Source organism: Rhinopithecus roxellana, chromosome 7 (genome assembly GCF_007565055.1).
Source record: "Rhinopithecus roxellana isolate Shanxi Qingling chromosome 7, ASM756505v1, whole genome shotgun sequence".
NCBI classification, from domain to species: domain Eukaryota; kingdom Metazoa; phylum Chordata; class Mammalia; order Primates; family Cercopithecidae; genus Rhinopithecus; species Rhinopithecus roxellana.
The window spans coordinates 92,617,366-92,635,849 of record NC_044555.1 but is presented as its reverse complement, the minus strand read 5'-3'; the positions used below and the strand labels follow the sequence as shown (position 1 = coordinate 92,635,849).

General features: G+C 41.7%; 1 protein-coding gene across 3 annotated transcripts in view; it reads right to left on the bottom strand.

Annotated features, from left to right (window-relative positions):
• Positions 1-804: 804 nt before the first annotated feature.
• Positions 805-18,484, bottom strand: part of LONRF3 (LON peptidase N-terminal domain and ring finger 3) — a 45,225-nt gene continuing 27,545 nt past the window's right edge. For all 3 annotated transcript variants that reach the window (XM_030934409.1, XM_030934411.1, XM_030934410.1), the window contains 6 exons: positions 13,161-13,275; positions 9,875-9,996; positions 6,829-6,987; positions 5,608-5,770; positions 4,460-4,609; positions 805-1,252 (listed from right to left, as the gene is read on the bottom strand). In XM_030934409.1, the coding sequence (XP_030790269.1) occupies positions 1,097-1,252; positions 4,460-4,609; positions 5,608-5,770; positions 6,829-6,987; positions 9,875-9,996; positions 13,161-13,275 (865 nt within the window). In that variant the 3' untranslated portion in view covers positions 805-1,096. The remainder of the gene's footprint in view (positions 1,253-4,459; positions 4,610-5,607; positions 5,771-6,828; positions 6,988-9,874; positions 9,997-13,160; positions 13,276-18,484) is intronic.

The following is an 18,484-nucleotide window of genomic DNA, read 5'->3' as shown; positions in this document are numbered from 1 at the left end:
ATAAGAAAAAGTCCTTCATCAAGTGTTTCTGCCCAGGTCTTGATCCTCAGAACCCTGAGGAGAAATGGGGTATGGAGGCTAGCTGGGCATGACTGCGATGTGCTAAACTGAACACCATTTCCTCTGAAGAGTTAATTATGATCCTGCCTAAAATTCCATTCCTAACTGCACTAGGGAAAAATTAGATACACGTACAATTAGATTGCTGAAATAAATGCCTATAATAAAAATAATTCTTTCAGCTTTGTTCTGTATTACACATAGAAAATGAATTATTTTACTTTACCTTGGCTTACACCATAATCTAGGCCAAATCCCTTAAGTATTTTATATTGTTTAGTTCAAACTGAAAAAAAAAGTGGACTCTGAAGACAGATTATCTTAGCATCATTCTGAACTTCTTTTAAGCATCCACTTGGATAGATACAGAAATGGTCTAAGAACTAGTGTCACCGTAGTAAAAAACAGATTAAAGCAAAAACTGCACACTTCTAGTATTGTTATTTCCCCCTAGGTACACGGTAAACCACATCAATAAATAAAGCAACGAACTTTTGAGCAATATACACTTACATAGTTACAAACATACACGTAGAAAAAAGGATACAGTAGTGCAAAAAATAAATTATTAAAACAGAAAGAAGTATGAACATTATTTTACACAATGCTCTATAAAACCTGAACCATTTGGAATGAGACCTCAAGTCAGTGAAATTATACAGCAACATTATTAGTATCTTTGTTTTCACATTTCAACCATACAGTCATTGATCTATGAGAGAAAGAATATTAAAGCAAAACCACTTTAAACTTTTGGAAATTTTAATGTTAAAATCAAATTATGTTTTTCTGGGCTCTTAAACACCTCTGCTGTTCATGTAGTTATGCAGCATGTCAAAAAGCATCTTAAGACAGAAAGTTTCAAATAGGTCACATTCTTTTGGTCTTTCTACTCAATTTCTCTCTGTGATCAACAGCAGGCTGACGCCTGTTTGACACTCCCTTCTGTTAAGATATTATTGCAATGAGATATATTTACAAGACTCCCCCCAACGGCAGTGGGGAAGGTGGGAGCTCCTCTTCAGCAATCCACTCACTAGTTTTGGTTTCGGGATATGAAAGCCAGGACTCGTCGAATACCATTCAGTCTATCCTTTAAGGACCTCATTGCTAGGAAGGGGAGCTGAGCTCGGCTTTCCAAAGGAAGAACCGCTAACATCCACCAGCACCAGGCTGGGCCATTCGGGTTCATCTGCAACAGAGAAATACAATGGGGTCATTCTATTCCCATCCAAGAACATCAGTCTGCAGAGTTGCAAATGCTCAAGGTAAAGACCCAGGTAGAACAACTCCGTGTGGCAGATTGCTAATTGTCCCTATATCTATTTTCCCCCTTATTTTAGCAGACCATATAGCCACCCAGAAAAAAGACTGCATTTCTCAGCTTCCCTTGCAGCTAGGTGAGGCCGTGAGACAAAGTTCTGGCTAATGAGATGTAAAGGGAAGTGATATGTGTAACCTCTTCGTCATGCTCTGGGAAAACAGCTTATGTCCTCTGCCTTCCTCTTTCTCTCCCTTTCCCCTAGCTAGAACATGGATGTGGTGAGGATCAGCCTTCCTCAATCAAGAGGATGAGGGCAACATTCTAAGGATGGTAGAGTTTTGTGATGAAGGAGCCTGGGTCCCTGAATGCTCTCGTGGAATAGAGCTGCCCTAACTGTCCAGGACTTAGCTCTTCCATCTTGTTTTTGGTTCTTGTTAAGGCAAACCAACCAATATCCTAACAGATACACCATGCTTCCTAGCCAATGTGATTTTACAAGCTAGTATCTACTATGTAGTCTCTTCCACTTCTAATATTCTGTTGAGGTCCTTTGGACTGATGCATTTAACATTCAGGCCTTCAATTCCCATGACCCCTTGACCTTTGCATGTCTTTTAAGTCCCCTCATTTCCTTGATGTGGCTGAAGGCAATAGTCCAGATATACCATGTCACTATACAGGGCCACAGCTCTCTTCTCCCCTGAAAACCAAAGGCTATGATTTACAGTACCAAAGAATCACAACCTCACTTTGCAAAAATTCCAATTAGAAAACATTCACATTAGAAATATATTCTGCCCCGGGGCTGGGAACGGTGGCTCATGCCTGTAATCCCAGCACTTTGGGAGGCCGGCAGGTGGATCACGAGGTCAGGAGATCGAGACCATCCTGGCTAACACAATGAAACCCCGTCTCTACTAAAAATACAAAATATTAGCTGGGTGTGGTGGCGGATGCCTGTAGTCCCAGCTACTCGGGAGGTTGAGGCAGGAGAACGGCGTGAACCTGTGAGGTGGAGCTTGCAGTGAGCCGAGATGTGCCACTGCACTCCAGCCTGGGTGACAGAGTGAGACTCCGTCTCAAAATAAATAAATAAATAAATAAATAAATAAATAAATAAATATATTCTGCCCCTAGATTTCCTTTTAATAAAGAGCTTTCCTATTTCACATAAATCTTTCCCCAAAATTCTGTTTGTAAGCAGCTTCCCTGGCACATATTTTAGACATTGGGAACTTATTTCCTTCTAAGCCTAAAATGAGCTTTCTGCCCACAACTTTCACAAGTTTGGTTTTAGGACTACAGAGAACCATTCTGGTAAAAGTGCCTACACCTGAAATTATTTGGCTCCAAATTGGTTCCTCTGATCATCACCACATCTCACTGCCTTCTTTGCTTCTTTGTGCCTCTAGCTTCATTTGCATTCTTTTTTTGTCCCTCCCTGAAGCTGGCAACATGCTCTCCCTCCTATTATCAGTTCTGAATATTAGACTGATGTTCTGAACTTTCTTTCCAAGGATCACCAACAAAGATATTTAAGCTGGTATTAACACTTGCGGCAGTTTCTAAGAAACATCCTCCTGACAGAACATTCTTATTTGTGGGACCACTGGGGCTGCAGCATTGACTGGAGCAAAGTGGGATGGGTTTGGGTTTTTCTTTTTTGCTGGTGCTGCTGCTGCCAAAGCAACATAATAACAGAACTAAGAAAAAAGGAAGTGAAAGCCAAGATTTCAACTTTCTCTGTCATTAGCCTTTATGAATCACACTGTAGCATCTGTGTTTTCCCGTTACCATTGCTGATCTATATCTTTTGCCTAAGGGAGAACGCTTCCCGGAAGGTGAAGGGGAACATTAAGCTTGATCGTGAGTTTGCTCAGAAGTATATCCTGCAGTCCTGACTCACCGTGGCCCAGAGCCAGGAGCTGGGTCACAGGAAGCACTAACTGGCCTTTCTCCCTTGAAGACTCATGATGCCTTTGCATGGGTGTGGAAGGAGCCACTTTTGTGGTCTGAGGAAAGCAAGACGTTTCAGCTCGTTAGGGAACAGACTGGTGTCTTAGAACCTCAGAATGCAAGAGGAAGAGGGGGTTTTAGACCCCTCCTCATGTCAGAGATGGGACAAAAGTTGAGAAAGGGAAAGGGATCTTCCCAAGGTTATACTGCTAGAAAGGGAAGAAGGACCAGACTTTTGGTCAGAATATGCATATTTAGATATTTCTTTTGTGACAGAGTTGAGGATGAGCATTAAGTAAAGAATCAAGGAAGTTCTGGGAGTGTTGATGTAGGAGAGCCAGCTCGGAGCATAGGAAAAGATGGTGATGAGGAAGTATGTGGTTAGGATATCTCCAGCCTTATCCTAGAAAGAAAGTACTCCCTGATTTATACCAGGCAAGCAAAGCTTAGTGAAAACCATCTCCCCTCTCCTAGAGAGCTTCTGATCTGCAATTTGATCTTGCAAATAGGCCTATCCCCCAGGAAGAACACTGATCAGTAGAACCTAACAAACTACTTTCTAGTATAACTCAACCAACAGTATTTAATGATGGGGTCAGTTTTCTCAGGAGCTATTCAGCCCTGGTGAGCACAATAGCAAGGGTCTAGACTTGCAGGGCAAAGCATAGATAGACCGAGGCATGAAAAGTTTTTGTGGTCTTGAAGTTGTAATCTTACAAGGGTAGCTAGCCCTATCCCCTAGTTCCCAAAGCAATGAGGGAGAGGGTTATGAAGTTACCTGAAAGCAGTAGCTTTTGGTCTCAGCTCCCAGGATACCCTTCTCTTAAGTCCTGGCCTTTGCACGTATCTTGTCACCCTAACATTACCATGGTGTGAATCTGGACTCCCATGGAAGGTTCTTCTGTTGGTGATATCTATGTTCCCATTCTCTTATCTTACTTGTTCTCAAAACCTTCCTTGAATCCAAGTTCTTACTGCTTTACTTTAGTTACCCCCAATTCTAACTTGGGATCTTTTTGGTCTTACTCATGACACTATGCAGTCAAACAACACCAAATTAAATCCATCTTCCTCTCTGCATTCAGTGTGCTGAATGGCAACCACATACCCATCTAATCACAAACACTAGGCACTCTCTTCTAGTGGGGCAACCCGTTTAAAGTAGACATTTTTCTATACCTGAGGATCAGCGTCTTTCTCCGGCATGGGTCCAAAGTGATTGAGTATCCGATTCTTTAGGGATGATTTGAGTGAATGAAACCACAATGACGCTTGCTGATAGACACAGTTATGTAATCCCATGAGCTCAGCACAATCCTCTCCCTGAACCTGAAAGTATCAAAGTGGAAGTGAAACATTCTATACCTTCTCCATCATTCCCGGAGTCACTTTTGACACCTGACTCGCTTTGAGCATCCATTCTGCCTTCCTATGGGAAGGCTCACCCTTCCAGCTTTCTCCTGTGCTTGATGTGAAATTCCCCTTAGTCAAGTGCTGGACAGTGTGTAGATACTGTTGAGCATGGAGGAAGGAGAAGGGTTCAGCTGGTAGATTAGCTGAAACAGCAAAACATGCAGAAAACCAGAGATTCAAACCAGCCTGAGTGGAGGCATGTGGTTAAATCAGGTTATGCTGGTCCATGCCTTTGCCCTTTTCATTTTTATATCTGTTTTCCCATTGCTAGCTGGAAAACACACAGGAGTATGTCAGTCTTAGCATGTAACTATCTTGGTCAAACACATTTACTCAGTCATCAAATATTTATTAATCTACCATGTAACAAATGAAATATAAATGAACACAGGATTATTTACCTCTTCTTGCACCCATTAGCTCAGAAAACCAAGGATTAACTAGATGTGTCATCTTTCTGCCTTATGGGATGATGGATTATTGGGAAGGGCTCTTAGCCAGGTTACGTACTTTAAAATACAAATGCATGTGTGGATCTATAGTTGTCTCAAAAGAAAAAAGTTTAAAGTATACATAAATCGATATATAAAATATATACATATAGACCCACCCCAGATCTATTCCTTGGTATCTTTGACAAAGACTCAACTCCCAAGCTGAATGAGCCCCAGAGTTGATCTAGGATAGCATTTCTTATGCATGAATGCAACTCAGTAGCTAAGCAGAGCCAGGACAATAGGTGTCCTCACTGCCATATACTGCAATTGGATAGCAATCCAGCAGCATTCAATGCTGCTGCAGCAATTTGGTGTGAAATCCCAAGGCCCTCAAGGGTTCTGAGAAATCCTTTCGCAACTTGTACCAAGTTAGGAGGATAGCCTGGCTTTGGGATTCTTGGCACTGGCCACCCTCACCTTTTGGTCTTCAATGTATTCAATGTCGGCTGTGTTGTAGCCATCCCGCTGGCTCTGATGGAGCACCCTGAAGCGCCTCTTTCCTATGCTGTCAACCACTGAGCGGCCATCGGCAAAGAATTGAACATTTCTGATCTCTAGGATGCAGCCATATTCTGCAAACCTGTTTATTGAGAATGGAGTCGAGAGAATAGATCCTTGATGAGTTCTGTTTCCCTGGCCTGGCACCCAGCCATTTCTGTAACCCCATGCTGTGGCTCAAGGGACTTCTGCCTATTTTCCTGTCCCTGGGTTACAGCTTCAATTACACAACAGGCAGTGCCTGTGTGAAGAAAAAAAAAATCATAATGTGTTTGTGTAACTGCTACCATTTATTGAGCACATACTATGTACCGTGCCAGTGCTATGGTTTGAATGTTTGTCTCTACAACCCATTTTGAAATTTAATTGCTATTGTAGTATTATTAAGAGGTGGGACATTTAAGAGGTGATTAGGCCTCCACCCTCATGAATGCATTAATGCTGATATGGTGAAAGTAGAGTAGGGTTGTTATTAATACAAAAGGGCAAGTTTGACCCCCTTCTTTCTCTCTCTGTTGCCCTTCTGCTATGCCCTTCCATTATGTTATGATAAAGGAAGAAGGCCCTTGCCAGATGCCAGCACATTGATCTTGGACTTCCCAGCCTCCAGAACCATGAGAAATAAATTTCGATTGTTCATAAATTATTAGTCTGTGGCATTCTGTTACAGTAGCACAAAATGGACTAAGGAAGCCAGGAACTGTGCTCAGCATTTTATGTACATTATTAACTCACTAATCTTCCCAGCAAACCCAACAAGGTAGGTACTATTATTGTACCCACTTTACAGATAAGGAAACTGGGATACAGAAAGGTTAAATAGCTTGCTCAAACTCAAACGTGCTCCAAGGCTGCAACTAGATAATGAACACAGGCAGTTTGACTCCAAGGCCCACACTCTTACAAGTTTTATAACATATACCACTTGTTTAAGCAAATATTAATTCTAGAGTTCTTTAAATAGACAGCCTCTCACATGGTAAACTAACCACCAAAGGAACCCTGATCCTTACAAATGCTCATATTCTTCAGTTGGCTAACCTCATGAGCTAGGCCTCCCCATCTCCTGGGAGTACCCCAAAGTAAAAGAGAAATCCCTCATTACACAACCTCTTTTTGCTCGCATGGCTCCTTACTTACCCTTTGACAGGATCTCCAAGGCACATGCCAAACTGTCTCGTGCCTGTCTCAATGCATCTACGAATCATCAGGCGGTAACAAGGCTCAAAGATGTGCAGGGGACAAGGAACGGTGGGATAGGCCATAGTACACACGAAAATAGGCACATTCTTATTAAGGCTGTCAGAAAGAGCAAATGACAGGGATCTCAAAGCAATCGGACAGAACACAAAAATGTTGGTCAAATGTTAGCATGTGATACCCCTGGGGGAAGGCAAAGAGACACCAGTTTGTTTTTTGACGGTGTCACTTGCCAAAGATACATCAAGTTTTGATGGCTAACAGAAAAATATTGAAATGCAATTGATAGTGTGGGCTGAGTTCCATTATCCAATGCAGAGGTTAGCCTAAGGTCTAAGAAATTAAAATTGGCATTCTACACATTTTAATTTGGCTGAAAAAGTTCTCTAGCACCTTAATATTGTGGGTGACAGCTATAATTCATATTTTGTCTTTCTTTCTTTCATGCTCTCCACTCAAAACAATCTCTTCAGGTGTTTCTCAAGCTGCATGGGGAAGGCTGCTGATGATAGAAGTGGACTCAGCTCTCCAGAAGGGTGGTGGGAAATTCTATGTAAGGTCCCTAGGGCATCTCAAATTTGCAAGGACCCCAAAGAATCTGCAAAGTAGGCACAGCTGAAAGGAGGAAGGACCAAGAGATAGGCAAGAGTAATCCAGCCCAGTGATGCTCAAATGCTTCTTTGCATCAGAATCACCAGGGGCTCTTAAATCAAGATGACTTGGACACCACATTACCAGAGATACTGATGCATTAGCTCTGGAATTGGAACCCAAGGGTCTGCCTTTCTTTTTCTTTCTTCTTCTCCTTTTTTTTATTTTTATTTTTGTAGCGGAATCTTACTCTGTCACCCAGGCTGGAGTGCAATGGTGCAATCTTGGCTCACGGCAACCTCTGCCTCCTGGGTTCAAGCAATTCTCTTGCCTCAGCCTCCCAAGTAGCTGGGATTACAGGTGCATGGCACCACGCCTGGCTAATTTTGTAATTTTATTAGAGACGGGGTTTCACCATGTTGGCCAGGCTGGTATTGAACTCCTGACCTCAAGCAATCCACCCGCCTCTGCCTCCCAAAGTACTATGATTACAGGCATGAGCCACCATGCCCGGCCCTGCCTTTCAATAAGTACTCCCAGAGATTCACACACACAACCTGTTGGAGAACCAAAACAGAGCCAGCTCCTCTGGGATCCTTGTCTTCTTATTTGTCTAGTAAATTCAACACAGGAACATCTGAACCTAAACCTATCAAGAAATACAAGACCAACTGCCCAAATCTCAAAAGGATCAAGTTTAGGATTCATTTACATAGAAAGTCCTAATACATCTCAGTATTTGTTAATAAGACCTTAAATGAGATTTGAGATGAGGGCTCAGAGAGGCTCAATGCTAATTTACAGATCAGAAATAAAGATAAAGATCCCCTGAGTAGTTCCAATGTAAATTAGTGAGAAAAAAATGATTTCTAGTTTCTGAGAAAAACATTATTCAAAGTGAGGAGTGCATTCAAACAAGTCACTGGCAGAGTTTACGAATGTTCTCTACACAGTGGGCATGAAACCAGAACCATTTTTGCTGTCAGGAACCTTGCCTCTGGAATGCTGTTAGGATTCTACTGGGGATCGGGGGAGGGGAGGGCAGAAGCAAGAGAGGCAGAAATTAGTGATTGCCTCCTGCTTTTTCTGCGAAGGGAGCTGTTCTCACAGCTAGGCAGAGCGCTGAGAGCCTCACTGACGCCTCTGACCCTCCCCTTCACCTCTCACATTACCTGTGCACGGCAGAGAAAGCACTTAACAAGTATTAGTATTATTACCATTAATTAAGTGCTTACTATGCACAAGGTCATTTTTTTTTTTTTTTGAGACGGAGTCTCGCTCTGTCGCCCAGGCTGGAGTGCAGTGGCCGGATCTCGGCTCACTGCAAGCTCCGCCTCCCGGGTTCACACCATTGTCCTGCCTCAGCCTCCCCAGTAGCTGGGACTACAGGCGCCCGCCACCTCGCCCGGCTAGTTTTTTTGTATTTTTTAGTAGAGACGGGGTTTCACCTTGTTAGCCAGGATGGTCTCGATCTCCTGACCTCGTGATCCGCCCGTCTCGGCCTCCCAAAGTGCTGGGATTACAAGCTTGAGCCACCGCGCCCGGCCTGATTTTCATAAGAAGTTCATGAGGTGGCCAGGCATGGTGGCTCACGCCTGTAATCCTAGCACTTTGGGAGGTCCAAGTGGGAGGATCACTTGAGGTCAGGAGTTCAAGACCAGCCTGTCCAACATGGTGAAGCCCTGTCTCCATAAAAAATACAAAAATTAGCTGGGCATGGTGGTGCATGCCTGTAATCTCAGCTACTTGGGTGGCTGAGGCAGGAGAATCGCTTGAATCCAGAAGGCAGAGGTTGCAGTGAGCCAAGATCACACCACTGCACTCCAGCCTGGGTGACAGAGTGAGGCTCAATCTCAAAAAATAAGTCCATGAAGTAAGAACTCAAATTATTAAATTATTCTCAAGCTACAGATAAGGAAACTAAGGCCCAGAAAGGTTAAGTGACCTGCCTAGGGTTGTGAAGTAGACTCACTTTGAGGTAGAACTGGGTCTTAAGCCCAGTTCTGGTTGACACCAAAGTTCTTAACTTCATAGCAACTCCTTATGTATCTGAAAACAATCTTTTGGCTATTTCGTTAAGTTCCCCTGATTAAGCTACTCCAATTTTACTCTCTCCAACAAATACCCTGTTACTGGGGGCAGGGTGTACCCTCATCACTGGTTTCGCTTATGCTTCTTCAGTGGTATGCTGGTATGTTTAACAACTGGCTCTCTGGGTGCAGGGGAAGCCCTGGTTTGTAGCACTTGCCAATTTCCATGGTGTAAATACTCTCACCATAGCCAATTTCAAGCAGCTGGCAGGACATCACTAAGTCGGAAGCTGGGAAGTAATGTGTACATTCAGCTCTCATGAGCTGGTATGAGGGAAACAAAACAGAAATATGCATATACATACTTAGAAAGTTCTTCCATTTCCTCTTCGTAAAGCTTCCTTCGTTCCTTCAGTTCTTCTGGAAGGAATTTAGCTATGAGCTCCTCCATTATTACATTTTTGCTGTATTTTCTTGATGCCAAGCACTATATGGGGGGAGGCAATTAGATAATATGCAATTAGGTAATATGCAGTCATCAGCAAAACACTTCTGATGTAATCACTGGACAAGTCACATGACCCACATATTGGAGTAGTCTGGACCCACAAATCAGCAGATGATACCATCATAATATATGTATTTTCTGGATGTTAGTTTCATTAAAAAAACCACACATGCAATTGATTATCTTTATAATTAGAAAAAAAATATTTTAACAAGGGGGTAAAACCTGCATTGAAGTTTTAAAACTCTCACAATTTTCCTGAAATACTGAAATCAAGATCATGTTCTTGTCCAAAAAGTGGGGTGGGGGGAATCCTTCCCTTTCCATTTTCTGTTGATCGTGTTTACAAGCTCACAGAAATGGTCTCCATCTGGCATATGCTCAAAGTTAGTGGCCAAAAGGTTCAGGGAACTAAAAAGCATTTTTCAATCACTGATCCTTTCCTGCCCTGTCCCACTCCCAGCCTAACCCAATGCTTGGGCTTCTGGATATTGCCAAATCTACCTATTTTTTCTCTTTTAATTTTACTTTTAAAAAACACAAACAACTAAATATTGATTTGTCTATTTGCCTTTCTAATATACCATCTAGGTATCACTGAGATTAAAAGTCATGATTTCAAGAACTGGACTTAGGCTCAATTGTCACTGTTACTCTTCTCCCAAACACCCCTGACCGATGCACACCCAGGGATGTTTAAGTAGTGGGTATTTAACGGTGTGAATCAAACAACTGATGCTAAAATATCTGCGGAGAATTGCTTGCTATGGAAACTACCCCTACAGTCCCAGCAAGGAGAGCGCCTGAGTATAAAACTGTTGGCTTCAAACAATTTTGTTCCTTTCTCAGTATGGGCTGTGTCTCTATTCTGCAGTGAACATGATTGGAATATTTAATCCTATGTAAAATGGTGCAAGTGTGACCCTATGTGAATACACAGAGATAGATGAGAATATCTTCTAGACCCCAAGTCCTGAACCGTATAGCATCTGTCTCCAGGATGCCTTATCTGCCACTGTCACTGCCATTGCCTGGCTATGGGAAAATCAGCTGCACTTCCCAGTCCCAATTCTGTGGGATAAGCAGTGATTGAGGAGGTAGTCGGTCCAAAAAGTAGGTGACTCCTCTGCTGATGCTAAAACAAAAAGCCAGAAAAGGCACATACTAAAACTAACAGTGGTTTTCTCTAGGTACTGAGCATATGGGTAGATTTTTCTTCTTTCCACTTAATCTGAATTTTCCAGTGTTACAACAACACAGATGTATTATTTAAGTATAAGGATTATGGACTTCTCACCTACAATCAGGCCTGCAAATCCTACAACTTTATCTAGGGAAAGGTATGACAACGGCCCTCCTCCCAATCCCAACACATACCCTGAGGGCTACCAGTGATGATTATTTCACTCCATTCCCTTAATTTAAATACTGGGGTGATGGTAAAGCTCAACATGTGACTTCTCTTGACCTGTAGTCACCTAGAGATAGCCTTGCATCTCCGACCTCTCCTCAGGAATGACAGGGGTCAAGGAATATTAACACCAATCGTAAAATGTGGCACCTAAATCCCTGAGGGAGGGAAAACAAGATGGATTCTCAGGTCTTCTTTTTCTATAGGAAATTCCTTCAGGTTCACTTGAAAAACAAAGGTGGGAGTCTGTGTGATTAGTTTTGGAGAACCTGGAAGTCCTAGAGGGCTGCTGTCTGCTAAATTGGCTTACTGCAAAAGCTCTAGGGCTTCCAGGTACAGTGGCTCCTGAGGGGTTGGACAAGGATCACTCTGAAGTTCTGTGAGGTTCTCCTGGGGCCTTTGGAGCTGTTATCCTCAAGCCACAGAATAAACATTGATGATAAGGGAACATCAGGGCTTACCTAGTCCAATCCTAGAGGGAACAAAAGATTTACTCAAGATCATAGTATATCAGGTGCCATGATGAGATCAGAACCAGGATCCAAGTTTATCATCTATTTAACACTTTTGTTTCCAACACAAATTGATTTCCCTACTTACATCGCATAAAAAACTGCATGTTGCCTCATTTTCCTGAAGAACTTTATGGAGATGGGAACAGTGGCTATAAGACAGGAGAAATAGGCTGGGCGCGGTGGCTCATGCCTGTAATCCTAGCACTTTGGGAGACTGAGATGGGTGGATCACCTGAGGTCAGGAGCTCGAGACCAGCCTGACCAATATGGTGAAACCCCATTTCTACTAAAAATACAAAACTTAGGCCAGGCGCGGTGGCTCACGCCTGTAATCCCAGTACTTTGGGAAGCCAAGGCAGGCGGATCACGGGGTCAGGAGATCGAGACCAACCTGGCTAACATGGTGAAACCCCATCTCTACTAAAATTACAAAAAATTAGCCGGGCATGGTGACGGGCACCTGTAGTCCCAGTTACTCGGGAGGCTGAGGCAGGAGAATGGTGTGAACCCGGGAGGGGGAGTTTGCAGTGAGCAGAGATCGTGCCACTGCACTCCAGCCTGGGTGACAGAGCAAGACTGTTTCTTTTTTTTTTTTTTTTTTTTGAGACGGAGTCTCGCTCTGTCTCCCGGGCTGGAGTGCAGTGGCCGGATCTCAGCTCACTGCAAGCTCCGCCTCCCGGGTTTACGCCATTCTCCTGCCTCAGCCTCCCGAGTAGCTGGGACTACAGGCACCCGCCAGCTCGCCCGGCTAGTTTTTTGTATTTTTTAGTAGAGACGGGGTTTCACCGTGTTAGCCAGGATGGTCTCGATCTCCTGACCTCGTGATCCGCCCGTCTCAGCCTCCCAAAGTGCTGGGATTACAGGCTTGAGCCACTGCGCCCGGCCAAGACTCTGTTTCAAAAAAAAAAAAAAAAAAATTAGCTGAGCGTGGTGGCATGCGCCTGTAATCCCAGCTCCTTGGGAGGCTGAGGCAGGAGAATTGCTGGAACCCAGGAGGTGGAGGTTCCACTGCACTCCAGCCTGGGTGACAGAGTGAAGATTCCGTCTAAAAAAAAAAAAAGACAGGAGAAATAGATGGTTTGAGGGAGTAATGTGCCCTACCACAGTGCAGTGGCTTGGGGTCCAGTTGAACACTGTCTTAGTGCCCAATTCCAAATAAGCTAAACCAAACAAGAAAGAAATACTGATTTAAACCAAACAAAGAAATATTGATTTACCTGTGAAAGACCGTCTTTGCATAATGGACACTTGGCGTTGTGATCTAGGCATCTTTCTAGGCATTTTAAGCAAAAAGTATGCCCACAAGGTGTTGTGACTGGCTCATAGAATAATCTGAAATTTAGGAATCAAAATGGAAGAAAACTTCAATAAGACCAAAAATAAAAGAGCAACTCAAAGCTAAGGTTTTAAAGCATTATTTAGATTATTTTAGGGTGGGGGAGGAGTTCTTTTTTAAAAGTCACTATTGTTGCACTTCAGATAAACATTTGCCTTTCATTTTTGAGCTGGATTAGAATACATTTATTAAAGTTTAGGGCATAGCTAGATCATTTTGTGACATCAATTCTAGTCTATCTCTTCTGGGGAATTCAGATTTTTTGCCCTGTCTGGTCCAAGAAAAATAGAGATTAATGCACAGAGCGTCTGGATAAATTCTATTCTGAAAATATTAGCCAACCTGTTCACCTGAGTATATGTAAACACACACAGACACGCAGACACACATACTCTCTCTCCCTTACACATTTACCCACTTAAGCACTTTACATCATATTACCATGGAAAAAAACTTTGTTTGCTAACCTTGATTCCTCTTTTCGTCTAAGCAATGTTAATGCCTGAAGGATATCAAAACTGTACCTCTAACAAACATAACTGCCTTTTATATAGATAATTTTCATAGGGGGAGAATAGTATTGTTAGTGTGCTTACTGATATAGACCAGATATGGATCTATATTGATGCATATACACAAATACATACATTTACATGTGTACATACGTATGTATACATACATATACTTCAATTTGGTACTATTTTAATTGCTTGGGGAGAGCAGGATATTTTCAAAGCAACGTGGGAATCCTTTTATAAAGCTGTTCTGTACCTTCAGAAATTCATGGATTTGCTTTGCTTAAAAAAAGGCTCACCTGCAGCGAGATCAGTGAGTGAGAGTAGCTGAAGATGACCGTTGAGGAGTGGGGCTTGCATTCACCAAGAGGAGGAGCACAGGAATAATGGAAAGACCCCTCCCTGCCTGACCAGCCTATTTTTACCTCACAAGAGTGTTCAGTGGAGAGTCAGAGGCTGCCAGCTGTACGGCTCCCTCGTGTGGCCAGGAGGTGCACCAGCAGCCTGGCCAGCACTGCCAGGCTGAGTAGAAGAATCAACATGCCAGCTGAAAAGTACTTGTGAAGAAATTGAACCCACTAACTAGAATGAACCTGAGGTCCAGAAGGGTTGAAGTTACTTGTCTAAGTGTGCACAGCCAACTGTTGACAGATGGAAGTCTATCCAACTTCCACTTCCAGTCATGTGCCTTTTCTATTACAAGGATAATTCTCAATCATTGCTGTGCATCAGAATCACCTGGACAGCTTTATCTTTAAACTGCTTTATTGATGCAAAATTGATATATAATAAATGGAACAGACTTAAAGTGTACAATTTGATAAGTTCTGACATATGTACTCACTTATGAAACCATCGCCACGATCAAGATAGGAAACATACCCATCACTCCCAAATGTTTCCTCTCGCCCCTTTGTAAGCCCTCCTTCCTGCCTCCCCAAATCATCTGGGGAGCTTATGGAAACTCTAGATGCCCACTATAGCATCTACAGAGATTCAGATCAGTAGACCCAGTGTACAGGACAGGCATCAAGACTTTTTTTAAAGCCTCCCGGTGATTTTAATGTACAGCCAAGGTTGCGGATCACTGTGTTACACAAATCCCATTAATCTCTGCATAGGCAAACTTTCTGTATTGGTCTTCAAATATCAGTTACGTGTGGAGCAAAAAAAAAAAAAATATATATATATATATATATCGTGAAGCTCCACTGGCTAAAGTTCCAGATTCAGCAGGTCAAGGGGACCAGAAGAAATGGGATATTTTTAACAAGCCAATGGAGGTCTGGAGTAGGAGAGAGACTTCTCATATATTCATCTTTTTGGTACTTTTTGGATTTTTTGATTCTGTTTAAAAAGTAGTTAATTTAACAAATTAATTAAAATTAATAAATTTTAGTTATCCAATTGGCCAAAAAGCAAAGTTATTTTTTAAAAAAACTATTTACTATGGAGGTCTCAGTGTACTAAGGCAAGAACAAAATATGAGAACTGGAAAGGAAAAAATCAAATCTGTCATTATTCACAAATGATATGGTGAACTTAGAAAAATCTAAAAGAATCTACGAATGATTATTAGAATAAGAATAGAATTAACAAAGCTACTAGATAAATACACGCACACACACAATTATAGTTCTATATACCAGCAATAAATATTAGAAATGTTATCATCTTAAAGATAACATTTACAACTGCTTTTAAAAATCAAGTGTCCAGGAAGAAATCTAACAACAGTTATAGGAGACCTCTTTTGGAAAAAGCTACAAACACCTCATTGAAAGAAAGTAAACAACTAAGTCCCAATAAAAAACCTCAATGGGTTATTTCATTTGTTTATTTTTATAGAACTTGACAAGTTGATTTCTAAACTTTATAAGGAAAAGCAAAGGGCCAAGATACATCTGAAGAGCAATGATGTGGGAGGACTCACTCTACCAGATAACAGAACATATAAAGCTGTAGTGATTAAAACAGTATATGACTAGCACAAGGACAAATAGACTCAGGGAATAGAATAGGAAGCCCAGAAACAGATCCAGATGTGGATTCTTGATTTATGACAAATGTGCCACTTCAAAGCAGATGGGGGAAAGATTTTCAATACATAAATAGCCTTCTCAATAAATGGTATTAAGAGAGTTGGCTATCTATAGGGGGAAATGAAATTGGATCATCTCTCATATCATTCGCAAAAACCAATTCCATGTGGGCTGTAAAAATAAATGTGAAAAGCAAAACAATAAAACATTCAGAAGATGAAATAGCCAGGCACAGTGGCTGGCACCTCTAATCCCAGCTACTTGTTGGGGGGTGCTGAGGCAAGAGGATCACCTGAGACCAGGAGTTTGACACCCCATGTCTTAAATAAATTAATTAGTCAAATAAAAGAAAATAAAGATAAAACAGGAGAATATCTTTATGACCTGAAGGTAAAAAAATGAATTATGACACAAACCCTGCCTATAAATGAAAAGATGGATAATTTTGACTGTATTAAAATGAAGAGCTTTTGGCTGGGTGCAGTGGCTCACACTTGTAATCCCAGTGCTGTGAGGCCGAGGTGGGCGGATCATCTGGGGTCAGGAGTTCAAGACCAGCCTGGCCAACATGGCAAAACCCCGTAAAAATTAACAGACTGTGGTGGCGCATGCCTGTGATCCTAGCTACTGGGGAGGCTGAGACAGGAGAATCGCTTGAACCCAGGAGGTGGAGGTTGCAGTGAGCTGAGATTGCACCACCGCACTCCAGCCTGGGCGACAGAGTGAGACTCCATCTCAAAATAAAAAAGAAGAGGAAGCGCTTTTAAGTTCATCAAAAATCTCATTAAGAGGGCAAAAAGGCAAGCCAGAGTAGGAGAAAATATCTGCAACACATAACGACTAGCAAAGAACTTGTATGTAGAGCATACATAGAGCCCCTAGAAGTCAGTAAGAAAAAGAGAAGGAAGCCAACAGAAAATGAACAAACACTTATATGCACCAGCAGATGTAAACAATGTTTATAGCAATGTTACCCATGATATCCCCTAACTAGATGCAACCCAAACATCCATCCATAAGAGAACTGGTGGATTTATACAATGGAATATTATACAATAATGAAAATGAACAAACTTCACCTACATGCAATAACATGGATAAATCCTAATACTGAGTAAAACAAGCCAGATTTAAAGAATAAATTCTGGGTAATTCAGTTTATGTAAAGCTTTTACATAGGCAAAACTAGATTGCATCACCTAGATATGCATATACGGGTAGTAAAGCTATAAAGAGAAACAAGATAAAAGTCAAGATAGTGGTTGGGGTAGGAAGGATACCTACCTCCCTACAGGTATCCTCTATGATTGGGAAGAGGCATATGGGCAGCTTCTTGGGTCCTGGCAATGTTTTACTTCTTGAACTGAGAGGGGTTACACAAATATCTTCTCTACAATATTTTGTTAAGAGAACATATTTATATTTTATGCACTTTTCCACTGTGTGTATTTCACAATTTAAAATGTTTTTCAAAAGCGTGATTTGGAACCACTGCTGTGATCTAATTACCAGAGCAGCCAAACCAAAATATCTCATTTCCTTGGTAACTTAGTCCTGTGAATCTGAATGTCTTATATTATTCGATGGTACTAATGATGAAGATGATTGATGAATCAGTATCTACAACTAATATGCAAAACTGTTTTTCCTGAGAATTTTGCAATTGGGCCTACTGTTCATTTAAGAATGTAACCTAATGCAATCTATCTAAAATAACAAAGATATAGCTGGCTAATTAATTGCAATAAATACTGACATTTAGTGAGCAGATGAATAAAACACACACAAAAGGACACAGCAATCTCTTAGCAAAAGCTGTGATTAAAATGCCCCTGACTGAGTAGTAGCAAACACAAATGCGGCCACAGATGCTGCATAATTATTGCTTTGAAATAGTTCAAGGTTCAGATGCTTAGAATACATTACACTTTTCAATACTCAATTCATTTCTATATTTAGGGCTACTCTACTTCTCTGCACGGCCTGAGTAAAGTGACTGGAACAGATGGAATGTATTTCTCTGGCTATATTTCTTGGTGTGTCAATACTTAACTTTGTATATTAAGAGGTGGTAATTATGATTAGCTTCATTATACTATTGAGAAAATTTAAACCGAGACAGGTTAAAATAACTTGCCTAAGATCACACAGCTAGCTGGTAAGTAGCAGGGCTTTGGGATGTGAGGTCAGATCTGACTCCCAAGCCTATCCTTCTTCTTCACTCTATGATGTGACAGCAACTATGTGCGTATTTCTGCATCCAAATAGACATCATCCATCTACATGTAGATACACACACTCATATGCACACTTTTCTCCCTCCCTCTCTCCTCTCTCCCTCCTTCTGAGAGAGAGACAGACAGAGAGAACTCGACTAGAATCCTTTTTATTTACCACTTCAGGTAACAATTTCAGAAAACGCGTCCAAGAGGTATTTATGAATCAGAGCAGGGCCAGATTTTCACACAGAAAACATTTTACATTGTTACAGTGATGGAGTAAACAATAGTAATTATAAATGCTTTCAGTTTGATGTCAGCCTGGATAAAATGTTTGGCTTGTCTGGAAATAGCTATCTTTTCCCACCAGTTACATCCTTGTATTGTGTTCTTTTGCTATCAAATGAGAGCAAAGAGGAAAGGAGAAGG